The sequence below is a fragment of the Podarcis bocagei genome (assembly GCF_964188305.1).
Source record: "Podarcis bocagei genome assembly, chromosome: 13".
Taxonomy (NCBI): Eukaryota; Metazoa; Chordata; class Lepidosauria; order Squamata; family Lacertidae; genus Podarcis; species Podarcis bocagei.
Window position 1 is genome coordinate 40,751,620 of NC_138138.1, and position 13,335 is coordinate 40,764,954.

Here is a 13,335-nt window from a genome sequence, read left to right on the forward strand (position 1 = left end):
CAACCCCAAAGTCACCTTTGACTAGACTGAACTGTCCAGGGGTCCTTTACCTTTTACTAGAGGCAAGGATTCCCAGGTCTTATCTGTGCTGGGAGCCTTTTTAAGCGGAATAGAAAGTAGCCACCTACAAGTTCCTTTAAAAAGAGGAAATGCATCATGAAAAGAAGGCAAAGATTTACATAAAAATCTGCATATACTACTTTATAGAGAGAGATGCAAATTTAGGAAGTTTTATAATTTAAATACATGTCTGATGCATCTCACCATAGTGGGGAAGACTGACCAGGTGACCTGTGCTTTGTTCTTCAGGTGCTAACTGTTCATGAGCAACTTAAAGAACCCTCTTCTCCCTTCTTGGGCTTCTTTTATATTTAAACTAGATTTTGAGCAGGCAGTCCAACAGAGGACTATCCTCTGCAAAGAAAGACACATGGCCACCTTATCTGACGAACAAGATAATTTTTTTAAAAAAACAGATCAGTGTTGGTCTCCTCCCCGCCATTTTTAATATACAGTGGTACCTCGGGTTACATACGCTTCAGGTTACAGACTCCACTAACCCAGAAATAGTACCTCGGGTTAAGAACTTTGCTTCAGGATGAGAACAGAAATCGTGCTGTGGCGGTGCGGCGGCAGCAGGAGGTCCCATTAGCTAAAGTGGTGCTTCAGGTTAAGAACAGTTTCAGGTTAAGAATGGACCTCCAGAACGAATTAAGCACTTAACCTGAGGTACCACTGTAATCAGACTGATTTTAGATATGTACAGATTTACATTAACCAAGTTATAAAGTTTATCCTTTGTTATGTACTGAGTTGAATAGGATCCAAACTGAAGCAGTCTGATTGGTCCTAGAACAATAGGATTCAGAATGCAGCAGTCTGATTGGTCCTAGAACAATGCAGCAGTATGATTGGTTGGCAGGAACCACCCAATCATGCTCCAGATATAAGTGAATCCACAATCTGATTGGCTTACAGTAGAATTCCAGAATTAGCCAATCATGTGCAGCCCATTGTGTAAATAATGTATATAAAGCAGATACTTTGAGGGGACATTCATTCATTCCTCCTCACCACTATGAGCTGAATAAAGAGCATGAAATCACTTTGCAACTCTGAGTATATTTCATCCTTTTTCCCTGGCAAGTTTCATTACCTTTCAACAGCTGTGTGCTAGGAAGGAATTCCATGGTATCAATTTCCACATTCTTAGGAAAAGCTGCACCAATTGCAGGCAGGCCTTGCCACTGTAAATTACAGGAGTCTTCAGGTGGCAGGTGTGCTCAAGGGAAGGGCTGTAGCTCAGTGGTAGAGCATGTGCTTTGCATTCAGAAGGTCCCAGGTTCAATCCTCAGCATCTCTTGAGTCAGTCTGAGAAAAGACTTCCTGCCCCAAACCCTGGAGAGCTGCTGCCAATTAGTGTGGATGACCCTGAGCTAGATGGACCAATAGTCTAGCTTGGAATAAGACAGCTTCTTACACCCCAGGGTGCCAGGACCCTTGCGCTTTATTTCCAGGCTGGAAGTACAGAAGGTATAACTCCAAGCTAACAGAATATCACCTTCCATTTTGGGTATGTGTCCAGGAGGAGGATGTGTCAGCTCAGCACGGATAGCTGCAAAAGGCCTTAGTAGGTCAGGTTACCCTGAGCTGAGCTGATGGGCTCTTCCCTTCTTGCGCTTTTCTACACCTTAGCAAAAATGTCAATTCTCACCCTCCACCCACCTGACCCATTGGTATGTCTCACTCAAATCTTCCCCGCCCCCACCTCCTTTTCTTTCTTATGTCTTTGTTCCTTCTCTCCGTGTTTTTCTGCGTTTTTATGTCTCTCCCCTTGCACCACCCCCATTTACTACTCTCTCTTTCAGGACCCTTCCAGACTGTCTGTCTGTTGCATTCTGAAACACGTCATTGATGCAATAATTGTGTTACATGACATGTTTCGGAATGCGAAAAACAAACCACCAGTCTGGAAAGGTCCTGAAAGGGAGTGGCAAATTCATACCCCAATCTGCTAGACAGTCTGCAGACTATTCCACTGTATTAGTTTTGCAATGCTTCCTGAAAGAGACCTCATCATTGCCACCTGGGAAGGCTTTCTTGTGCCGTAGTACAAAAAAGTGGGGCAAGCAGCCTTCCATCCACCCTGGAATATTTGTGGTATGAAAAGTTACTCTTTTCAGCAGGAGTCTACAGGACACTCACTGATTGGAAAGAAAACAGCATGTCCGCCCCCAAAACTTTTGCAGGCATAAATAGTATTGAAAGTGGGATCATGCAGAACCTCTCCACTACCATTGTGAGCTCAAATAATCATGAATTTACAACTTTTAAAAAGACATCTGGAGAGGCCCTCTGTCTTTCTCATCCACGTGCAACTTTCCCAGGAACTGGGAAGATACTAGTGCTCTATCACTGTATTCCATCACTTTGCTGCTGAGTTGTTCCTTTTCCTTACTTCATGCTGTGTTCTGCAAGTTTGCAGTGAAAGGTGGGAAGGTAACATTACATGGGCCTATGTCCCTACTGATGTTGGAAATCTGGTCAATTATTCTGTCCGCTTTTAAATCAGAAGGTCTCCATGGTCACCAATTTGTTGACAGGAGGGCTACTAAGGAAGGGATCCCCCTCCTAAAAAAAAAACCTGTCTCCAAGTTGTTTCTGTGGTTACAGCACCCTCTTCACACACACCTTGCCTCTAAATGTGCAGCTGTGGTACCCAAGGTCTGCATTTCGCCCTTGGGATCTCTAGTTCCCAGTCCCTGTTTTAGCAATCAATCTGATCTTTGAAGAGTTGCAGGTACTCATGGCTTTCACCCTTCCATTTTCCTTCTCTCACATTCTCCCTCTCTCTGCCCTTACAGCACATGCTGGGTCTATAACTGGGGCTCTTTTGAGGGGAAATAACTAGGAATAAGTGGGTGAAGTAGGGGGATGAATGGACAGGGCCTCCCATAGCTTTGTCCGCAGTGGAGTGGGGAGGAAGCTCAAGACGGCTATCTTTAGGAGCCTCTACTCCAGCCTGGGTGCCTTGCAAGCGACAGCTGGGTCCCACAATCCCAAAAAGGAAATTTTCTCAGGGACATTGGATACCCTTGGCTGGGAGGAAGGGTAGGGAGAGGGCCGAAGGGAAGAAGGCGGATATTGAGGACCTCTGAGGCAAGGAAATGGGAGTGAGGAGCTGAAATTTTCTCAGCCTACGATGTAGGCCAGGCAGCAGAGGTCCCACAGAGAACCTCTGGGGCTAGGGAGTGGGGCTGAGCTCTTAAGAGTAGCTGTCAAGCTCAAGGCCCATGGGATAGTGCAAATCTTACTGTGGGTGCCTTCCAGTGTGGTACCTTCCAGATGTTTTAACTACAATTTCCAGTGACTAGGGATTATGGGAGTTGAAGTCCAACAATATCTGGAGGGTACCACATTGGCCATCCTTGTGTATCAAGTCTGACAAAATAGTTAGCCCCTGATCCCTGAATCCCATACAAGGAATTAAAAAAACAAACACATTTCCTGCAAAGGCTTTGGCATGCATAACTTCACCTTAACTATACCGACGTACCATGTGCAGGTGAAATAAATGCACAGTTCTCTTCTTTGTCTTCCCCCACAATCCCCTTCCCTCCATTTCCTTGGTTGTCTCCCCCGAGTCACACTTTAGATTGTAAACACCTCGTGGCGGCGACCTGCCCTCTCATACTTTATGATGCAAATTGATGATGCAAGTCACAAATAACCCCAGTTGAAGCTTTTGAGTCCTGGCAAAAGATCAGTGGAGCCCTAAGCCAGAGCCAGAGGTTCACCCTGACACCAAACTGGGTAGACGTAGGACCTACTCTGGGAGAAGGTGGGGTACTACCACGAACCCCTGTGATAGCAAGATTTCTGGGGCAGGAACTGTCAAAAACCCAGTATGCTTTTTCCCTTCTCCAAGAAAGGAGTTGGCCCGTTTGCGTTCCTCTGGAGTCTATTTCTGGACTTTGGTTACCCCCCACCCCCAGCTCTGGAGCCAAACTTGAAGATGTGGCTATAGTTAGCTGCCCCGCCTCCCGCCAGGGGAGTCTATATAACCCCAGGGGAATTCACAGCCTGTGTCTAGGCTGCTCATCCTTCTGGCCCTTGGGACATCCCCACCGCACCCACAGCTGCTGTTTGCCCACCTGCCTGTCCGCTGAGAAACCAAAATGGTAAGTGGGGTGCAGGTGCCCTGGTTCAATCTAGTGGAAATGTACAAAGTGGAAAGAAAACGGAACGTTGGTTGATCAATCTGCAGCTCTTTTCTTTCAAATAGGAGGGGAAGACTAGAAGACCATTCAGGTTATGTAGATGAAATACATAATTGAACACCCAAGAGGTTGGGTGTTGGAGAGGGGGGGACAGAGGAATCCCCTTAACAATTTTCTAAAATTTTATTTCATTGCCAAAACAGTGCAATGCAGGACTTTCTCTTACCTATTTCTCCTCTCATCAGTTTCTCCACTACTCTCTACCTCTGTCTCATCTCTCCGTTTCAGTTTCTTTCCACTTAAACATTTTATTGTCTGTGCAGAAGAGATGTGTGTGTTCAGGGAATACCTCGGAGCAACTGAGGAGAGATTGGGGGTAGTTGAATGAGGTGGGATGCCAGATAGCAGCTGGGAAGAACAGCTTTTGACGAGGGGAAAGGAAAGATGAAGCCTAAACCGCATGCAGAATGTCATGTTAAATAGGATTATTTCACATCCTTCCTTGCTTTCTAGCTAGCCTTCCTTAAGATCCTATTTCCTTCGCTGAGCTATGCACCTTAAAATTCACCAGGAAATCCTTTCAGGCCCTGAATAGCCATATCATGCTCTTTTTTTGTTGAATAATGCAGTAGAACAGTTTACTCAGCTGGGAATTAGTTGGACCCCATATTGAATTGAGAGAGAGAGAGAGTAAAGGGCAGCTGAGCGGTTGCTGAGCAGACAAAAGCTTCAGGAGTCATATTCCTGGCGGCGCCACAAAATCCAAAGCAATGAGCTGGATTCAAGGGATACCGTGGAACAATTTTGTTTTTGGAACAAAGAAGCACAAGGGGTATGCTTTTTCTTCTTTTTGCCCCCAGAGTCTCTTGTGTGGTTTGTCACTTCACCAATACACACACACCCCCCTCATATTTTGAGAGCCAAGTCACAGGCTGCCACTAGCGCAAGAGAGCCAGTGTACTGTAAAACCTGCTTAGGAAGCAATCACTCCAGATTGCTCAGGCAAGCGAGCCAAGCAGCCTCTCACACACATTGCAGGCAAAAATAACCCATTGCCGCCCTTGGCTGTTCAATCCATCAATGGTGTATCTATTGGTACTCTCTGGGAAATCCTATGTATGACTGCTCAGAAGTAAGCCCCAGTGATTTCAGTGGGGCTTACACCCAAGTAATTGTATATAGGGTGGCAGCCGAAGAGATACAACTTAATTGTCAGTGTGTGTGTGTGTGTGTGTGTGTGTGTGTGTGTGTGTATCAGCTCCATCTTCTGTGGTATGTTAGAGAGATTTCCTGAATCCTTTGACATATACACTTACCTAGGTAAACCTCAACCCTGCCACCCAGCTCAGCTATTGCTCAAACTCCTTTGCTGCCTTCTATCTCTTATGAGGCCAAAGTGCACCCTGTTCATATCCAATAAACCAGACCAATATATTGCAGGAGTGTTCAGAAGGAATTGTGTTCGCCTTGCCAATATTCCTTAGAGCTCCATTTAACCTCATGCTCCAAGCCAGTCTCCAAGGAGGAGGCCTAGTTTGTGAACTTTGATAAATTCCAGTAACTGGAACCCTCTTTCACTGGGGCCTTTGCGGTTTCTCCCGCATCTGTGGAAACTTCCAGAACCTCATCAGTGTTCATTTATTTAGTCGTCAAAGCCTATAAAAAGCATTTTTGGAAGCTAGAATATGTAGGCAATTTCTGCAGGACACACAAGGCTAGTTTACATTTGCTGAACACATCTCTGTGTCACTCACTCTCACAAGCGCATCTCAGACTAATACGTTGAAGATTTTGAGGAAATACCTCGAATATGATATATTACAGCTCCTTGACACAGCATTTGTTGTTCCTGCCATTTCTGAACACTAACTAAAGTTCTGAGTTTGTTCGTCAAAGGATCTTCTCCCCCCCCCCCCCGGTTTTTAAAACCTTTGCTACCATAACCAAGCATTTTGGAATCTCCCAAACCTTCATCCTGTTCCCCATGTCTCTGAAAAGTTTGGTAGCATCCGGTTTTGAATCTGAAAAAATAATTTAACCCCCCCACCCCCACCCCAATAAAACAGTTATTTAAAAATGAGCAGAAACTGCTTCCAGACATTTCCCTCCTACCCGGGACAGAAATGTATAAAATTATTTCATTTCCCTCCCCCCACCCTTAACTATGTTCAGCAAGCTCGCAACATCTCACACTCTAGAAACCTGCAGAAAGTGCTGCCCCTGTCCCCCATCACTAATAAGCATTTCGGGTAGTAATGTACATAGTGGTCTGATTTCCCATTTTAACCCATTACAGGCACCCAAGAAGGCAAAGAGAAGGGCAGCAGCCGAAGGAGGAAGCTCCAATGTATTCTCCATGTTTGACCAAACACAAATCCAGGAGTTCAAAGAGGTAAGAAACTAAGAAGAGATGGAGGTGGAGAAAAGGGGAAAGGTAATGTATGGTGCTCTTAAAGCTTACCTGGAACTATTCATTGAAGAAGTTTGAGAAAGTCATTGACAGAAAGGATGTTTTTTTCAAGGTACTAGACATGAAGGTGACTACAGTTCCCAGGATTCATTGGGTGGGGCATGCTTTAAAGTTGCTTTAAATGTATGGTGTGTACGCAGCTACGGCGTAATCCTATATATATCTACTCAGAAGTAAGTCCTGTAGAGTTTAATGGGACTGAACTCCAAGGTAAAGTGGGATTACAGACTCAGTGTTTGGAGAGAAGCTGCTTTATTGTAGGCATGTAAGTCTCATCCAGAAATCAGAAGGATACAGAAGTTATTAATAATCCTCATAATAACAGACTCAAATCTATAGATCACCTCCTTGGAACAGGATAGAAATTTAATTTTGAGGACCACCAGATTGGGAAAAGAACCTAAGTAAGCTATGCGGAAGGATGTTCTGACCATAAGAAATCTACAGAGTCCGGAATTTTCATATGTGGATTATTTAAAAGTAACACATCTGTGGCAGATTGATTGGATAGAATCAAACCTTTTAAAATGGAGCAGCTTCTGTCCACCCAGTTTCACACATGGAGGCCCAGACCTCACTAATTTCCCTTCTCAAGCTTCACTTTAGCCCTTTCACTGTTCAGGATTCATCAGATGTTGAGAACGGCGGACATCTACAAGTTCTAGAGGGTTTCCTAAAGGAGGGAGAACGGGAGAAGGAATCCATGGGTGCTATAATTTGGCCAAATTATCCTAAGCAAGTTCCTTTGTGTCTGTAGGATACAGAACCTCAGAGGAGGTGAAACTGTCAAACACCACCTAGTTAGTTGTGCAGTAAAACCCTAGGCATGTTTATTCAGAAGGAAGCCCCACTTTGCACAGCGAGCAAGTAAGCATGCGCAGGGTTGCAGCCTTGGAAGGTGTTCAACACCTCCCTTTTTGAGGTGGATCTATCCCCTTCCTCTCCCTCTACACACCATTTAAGCAGCCCTCTGTCTCCTAGTTGCCAGCCAGGTTCATTCCACTTGGGAAGCTGGTGTGGTTGTGGTGGCGAGAGCTTTCCATGTGAAGCTCGCCCTCCTCCATGCATGAGATTCTTCCCCTCCATTTTGAAGAGGATCTCCCTTGCCCTTTCGCAGCCGTCGCTGCTGCCCCTCGACACCCCACCCCCGCCCCAAGAATGGCGGTGTTTCCTTTCTGAGACCCTTGAGACGCAGCAGTGTCTATTTTGGGTGAGGGAGGACCGAGAAGGTAGGTGACATCTGCGCTTGGACAGAGAAACAGGCGGCAGCTCCTTACAAGGAAATCTTTGGAGATGGATTCTGGGTGACCGGCCTGAAAGAGGAGCTGTGGGGCTCCAGACTCAACGAAAGCAAAAATTGCAAAGGCTGAAAACCCTTCATCTAGATCTCACATTTGGAGAAAAGAAATCAAATGAACAATAGGAAAATAATTACCATTCCAGCTATCTGGGGAGAGTTCCATCAGTCTTGTTCCTTTCTCTTTCCTCCATCCTGGTCAATGAGCATTTTCAGCTTTTTTACTTTTTTGATGACAACCCACTTTCAATTAATACATTCGGTGAAAAGAACTGATCCTTGGCCACCGGGCAATTTATTGTCGATGACCTTTCTAGACCACCTCCCTCGAAGCGGCTTGGGGTAGCGATAATGGCTGTTCCCCAACCCGCCTCCATCTCCCAGTTTATCCTCAAAACAACCCTGCGACTGTGATGGGAGACTGGACTGGAAAGTATGAGGTGACATTTACTTCGGCTCACCGTCCTCTAACTTCCCCGCAAACTATTCAGAACGAATGCTTCTTGAATAGCCAGCTTTGTCTAATCTCCCTGTAAACAAATTAGGGGTGAATGCTCAATAAACAGGTTGTCTGGAAACGCCTCCAGTTGGAACAGCAACTCTTGGCTAAGGTGGCTCAATGGCCTGACTTGATATAAGGGAAAATTATATAGCCAGCCTTATGCTATGGTGTATTTTTTGGGTTCCATTGTCCCTTGGCAGTGGCAGCTACGTTGTCTCTCTCCACACCTGCCCAAGAGTAGCTAAGGGTTTCTCCCCTCAGTGAGTACCATTTTGGAGGACTGCATGTTCAGCTTTTATACAAAAAGATTGTTCACCCCCAGCACTCAAGTGACAAAGCTGAGGTGCTGAGATGAGGCAATTACTACCACCACACAATTGTAATTATTGCCTTTAAAATGAAGAGTGTGTTGGGAGCTCCTCTGCCTCTCCATTCTGCATTCACTGTAGCTCAGGTGGGGTGAGGGTTGTTCCATGTTTTTTTACGGGAAAGAGACACGCCACACAGCCCCAGAGGATAATAGTGACTGAGCCAAGGAAGGAGTGAGCTCCCCTCCCCTCCCCACTATCCTCCGGAGATCTCATCAACAGCTCCTCTGGAATGTTCCATCTGTCCCCTTAGGGAGGGGCCCTGGGTTTAATATGAGACAGAAGAAGATTGTTCCCATTCCTGGTAGAGACTCGGAGGGGTATCAAGTGACAGGTGTCTCTAGGGCACAGCTGCAGAGAAAGGAGGGGGAGGAGAGGCCTAAGAGGGATCGTGCTGTGCTGGAAGCTGGTCTTTCTCCAATCCCACAATGCATTGCTAGATATAAGCATCAATAGAAGACGACTGGAAGAGGGTGAAGGGATTTGGGGTCCAACCTGGGGTCAGATTTTCTGGAACTCCTTTAACTTTAACCGTCCTGTGAGCTCATTAAAATTCCAGAGATAAGACGTCTGGCAACCTCCTTGAGTAAATTATATAGTGGGCGGCTATAAGTACTGTTTTTTGCCCAATGCTTGATGACCCCAGGTTAATGTTTCATTCTTCTTTGAACAATGCTGGCCATTGATTGTAACAATAAAGGCTGGATTTGATTCTCCCTTGCATTGCAGCAGCTTTTTCAATAGTTGGAAGCCACAAACATATTCTGTTCTCTTGGCCAGTAGCCTTGTGCCCTCCATAGGCTATGGTGTACAAGTCCCATCAGCCACAGCCAACGTTTTGTTAGACGCCACCCCAATCTCAGAGCGGTGTGAGATTCCAGGGGTTCCAGGCAGCTCACCCAGGGTTCAGGTTTCCTTTTGGAAATGCGACACAATGGAGATGGTGGTGTCTTTAGGATTTATGGTTTATTTACACATATATACAATCTGAGCCTACAATGGAGAGGTTCACAGCATTGATACTCCAAGAGGGTCTTGTTTATCCCATAGCCACAACTTTGGATTCAAGCAGAAATCATAAGTCAGAATGCTCCTTTTAATATTTTTTCCAGAAGTCAAAATTAACCTTCAAAGGATGTTCATTCAAGGCTGGTGTATGTTTACCTTGCCATGGACATTTACATGATGAAACCAAGGTCTTGAAATGTGTACTGTCAACACAGGCATGAGTGTGTGCCTTCTCCCTTTTGCTAATGGATAGGTATCATGTAGCAACAAAGCAATCTGTGTTTCCAGTAAAAACTACTGCACTCACATCCACTGATGAACTTATAACCCAGTCACACAAACAAGTTCATGTCTTGTGACATGGTCACTGGCAGTGGATGTTAGGGATCGACTCCCTGAAAAGTTTTGTGTTTCAGGTTCTGAGGTGGTATGACATTTTCTTCTCTGGTGGTTGAACTGTAGTGTTTTATTCAGAACTGCAGAACTATCAGTTGAGGTAGCAGGAATCAAGCGCTGAACATGCATGTGCAAACAGGTCTTTAGAGGACCAGTAATATCTCACCATTTAAATTAAAGCTGAGTTACATGTAAGTATTATATATAGTTTTGGAACTGGAAATTTCAGTGCAGATCTGTGTGTTCGCGCATTCTAGAAATCCTTTTGAGAGCGGACAGATTCGAGATCCAACAGTTGTTACAAAGGAGAGTTACCCTACAAATCCTACATTCATTTTTGTCGTGAGGTAGGGTGGAATGCTGGAGGTGAATTGCCTGCAATCCACAATGTTTGCTTCTCTCTCACTTTCTAGGCCTTCACTGTCATTGACCAGAACAGAGATGGCATCATTGACAAGGAAGACCTGAGAGATACATTCGCTGCTATGGGTAAGAAAAAAGGGAGTCTCGCAAGAGCGTGGCAGGGTGGGCAGGAAGGAAAGCAAAGCTTGGCTGTTGATGGAACTCTCAAAAGCCACCCCAGCTGATAATCCTGCCCTTCCCATCTCTGCAGGGCGCCTGAACGTGAAGAATGAGGAGCTGGATGCCATGATCAAGGAGGCCAGCGGCCCCATCAACTTCACTGTCTTCCTCACCATGTTTGGTGAGAAGCTGAAGGGTAAGTTATTTCCCTGTTCTATCTCTCCTTCTTCTCTACTTGATGTCAAGATCTCACTGTCGCTCCTCTTCTCTCACCAGGTGCTGATCCCGAGGACGTAATCATTGGCGCCTTCAAAATCCTGGACCCTGAGGGCAAGGGCACTGTCAAGAAGCAGTTGTGAGTATCTGCCTCACAAATCACTTTCATTAGATGTGCTGCGCTGGTTAACATGTGACACCAAACCGTTGCTTGGCTGTCACTGGGTTCATGTGCTCCCCAACACACTCACATTTCCTTCCCAACTCACCTGATCAAACAAACCGCAGTTTGCTTAAGTTTTGTGTTTGCTCTCCAAACAAATTAGGAACCACATTCTGAAGTAGATTTCCAATTGTGGTTTAGAAGGCAAATGCAAACCATAGTTTGTCTGTTCAGATTTGAAAGCAAGTTGTGGTTGGAGAGGAAGAAGTATGCACTCTTGGGACTTGGACCTGACATCATGTATAGGCTGTTAGGTCTGAACCATCCTGCTGCGTCTCAGATGATGATGATGATATGTTGGCTGTCTATCCTACAAACTTATATAATTCATTCTACACTAGTTTAATTGTCATGCCTTCCTTTCAGAAAACATTCTGGCAGCTGTAAGGGCTGTGAGGATTCAGAACCCTCACCAAACAACCGTTGCTGATGACTTTGAGATTTTTCCTAGTGCTTCATGGCCTTTTTCATAAAATGACAGTGCCCTGGGAAGAGTTGTAGCAATTTTAAATGCATGCTGTTGTAGGGTTAAAGTTCTTCCAATGATGGAATTCAAATGTAGGGTTCTGTTGACTATGAAACAGTTGCCTTTTGCCTATGTACGTGTGTGTGTGTGTAGAACAAAGCATTCTTCCAAGCAAAATTATTTCCACCAGGGAGGGCTTTCAGCTTATGTGAAACTGGGAGGGGACTGGGGAGCAGATCTTCTCCATAATAAGAGGCTGGAGCGCTTGAAGACCACCTAAAAAAGGACTCAGTTACCTGGGGATCCCTCTCAAACATCTTACTCTCTTTGCTTGCTTGTAGCTTGGAAGAACTCCTGACCACTCAGTGCGACCGGTTCACCCCAGAAGAGGTAAGAGAACTTCCCTGCATGATGAAGAACATCCAGTCCTTTTTCTCACCTTTATGCTCCCACCCCCTTGTCCTCTTCATCCCCCCATTTTTCTTCACCTGTGAGCTACTCTTTTCCCCAAAACACGAAAGGGCACACTTCTGCATACTCCACTCATCTGCCAAGCTAATGCTTAATACAGCAAAGGCTTCTGAGAATTTGCAGCGAGTTTTTCTGTCACTGGGAAATCTCACAGTCCACATCCACACACCACCTAGCCAGAAAGTGCAGCTTTTATATAGACTTGCCCTTGACTCCTGTTTATCTGTCCTTTCTGGATTTAGGGTCAGAGCCTTCATGTTCATCTGGATAGGAAGGGAAATACTCAGCCACTGGAATGTTAAATGCTGGCTCTCCTAGGACAGAACAGTGTGCCTGTGCCGTGATTCAATGGTTTAAATGCTACAATTCCATTGCAGGACAGAACTAAGTTGAGAGTGAGGTGGTGAGGTTGGCAGAGGGAAAATGGAAGCAGCCATTGCAGTCCTGCGGAAAACTTTGTAAAATCGCGAATCTGTTATTGACATCAAGCAGCTTCTCTGCTTCTGAATGCCCATCCTCCCCCTCCAACTTTTCAGACATCTGTATTGAAAATAACACCAGTGCATTTACTGACTTGGGAGTATACATTTTTTTAGCTTCCTGGGAAGGGAAACCGAATCAGGAATCGGGCAACTTCTCATTTTGGCCTCTCTGCCTCTTTCAGATCAAGAACATGTGGCACGCCTTCCCTCCAGATGTAGCTGGCAACGTTGACTACAAGAACATTTGCTACGTCATCACACACGGAGAGGACAAGGAAGGGGAATAAGCCCTGGTTTTCCCATCCTTGCTTTGTGGGGGAATCCACCCAAACACCCCCAGGCCGGGGAGTTTACCTTACACTGGTCCCAGATGATCCACACACTTTTGTAACCCAGCAATACACACATCATACCTGTTATTTATTACTATTATTATCTGGGGAGGAAAACTATACCCCCCAAAGCCAAAGCTGTGCCCACTTCAACTTGTCTTAACCTAACCGGGACCTTCCTCCGTAAAATGTCTTAATAAAGATGAGGACACCTCTGTTTCTAACGCCCCTGTTGTTACAGTCTCTTTGACTTCTCTCAGTTTGAAATTCAAAAACTCCTGGAATGGATTCATGCAGTGGGTACATCTTCTTCTTTTTTAAAAATCAATTTATATTTCTGCTCATGTTAGGGATGCTGGGTT

General features: G+C 45.3%; 1 protein-coding gene across 1 annotated transcript; it reads left to right on the forward strand.

Moving 5' to 3' along the window:
- The first annotated feature begins 4,025 nt into the window (after positions 1-4,025).
- Positions 4,026-13,201, forward strand: MYL11 (myosin light chain 11). The gene is made up of 7 exons (XM_081168844.1): positions 4,026-4,181; positions 6,517-6,612; positions 10,675-10,750; positions 10,875-10,979; positions 11,060-11,138; positions 12,030-12,078; positions 12,824-13,201. Exons 1-7 carry the CDS (start codon positions 4,179-4,181, stop codon positions 12,926-12,928), a joined length of 513 nt encoding a protein of 170 aa, XP_081024970.1. The 5' UTR covers positions 4,026-4,178; the 3' UTR covers positions 12,929-13,201.
- The last annotated feature ends 134 nt before the right edge of the window (positions 13,202-13,335 follow it).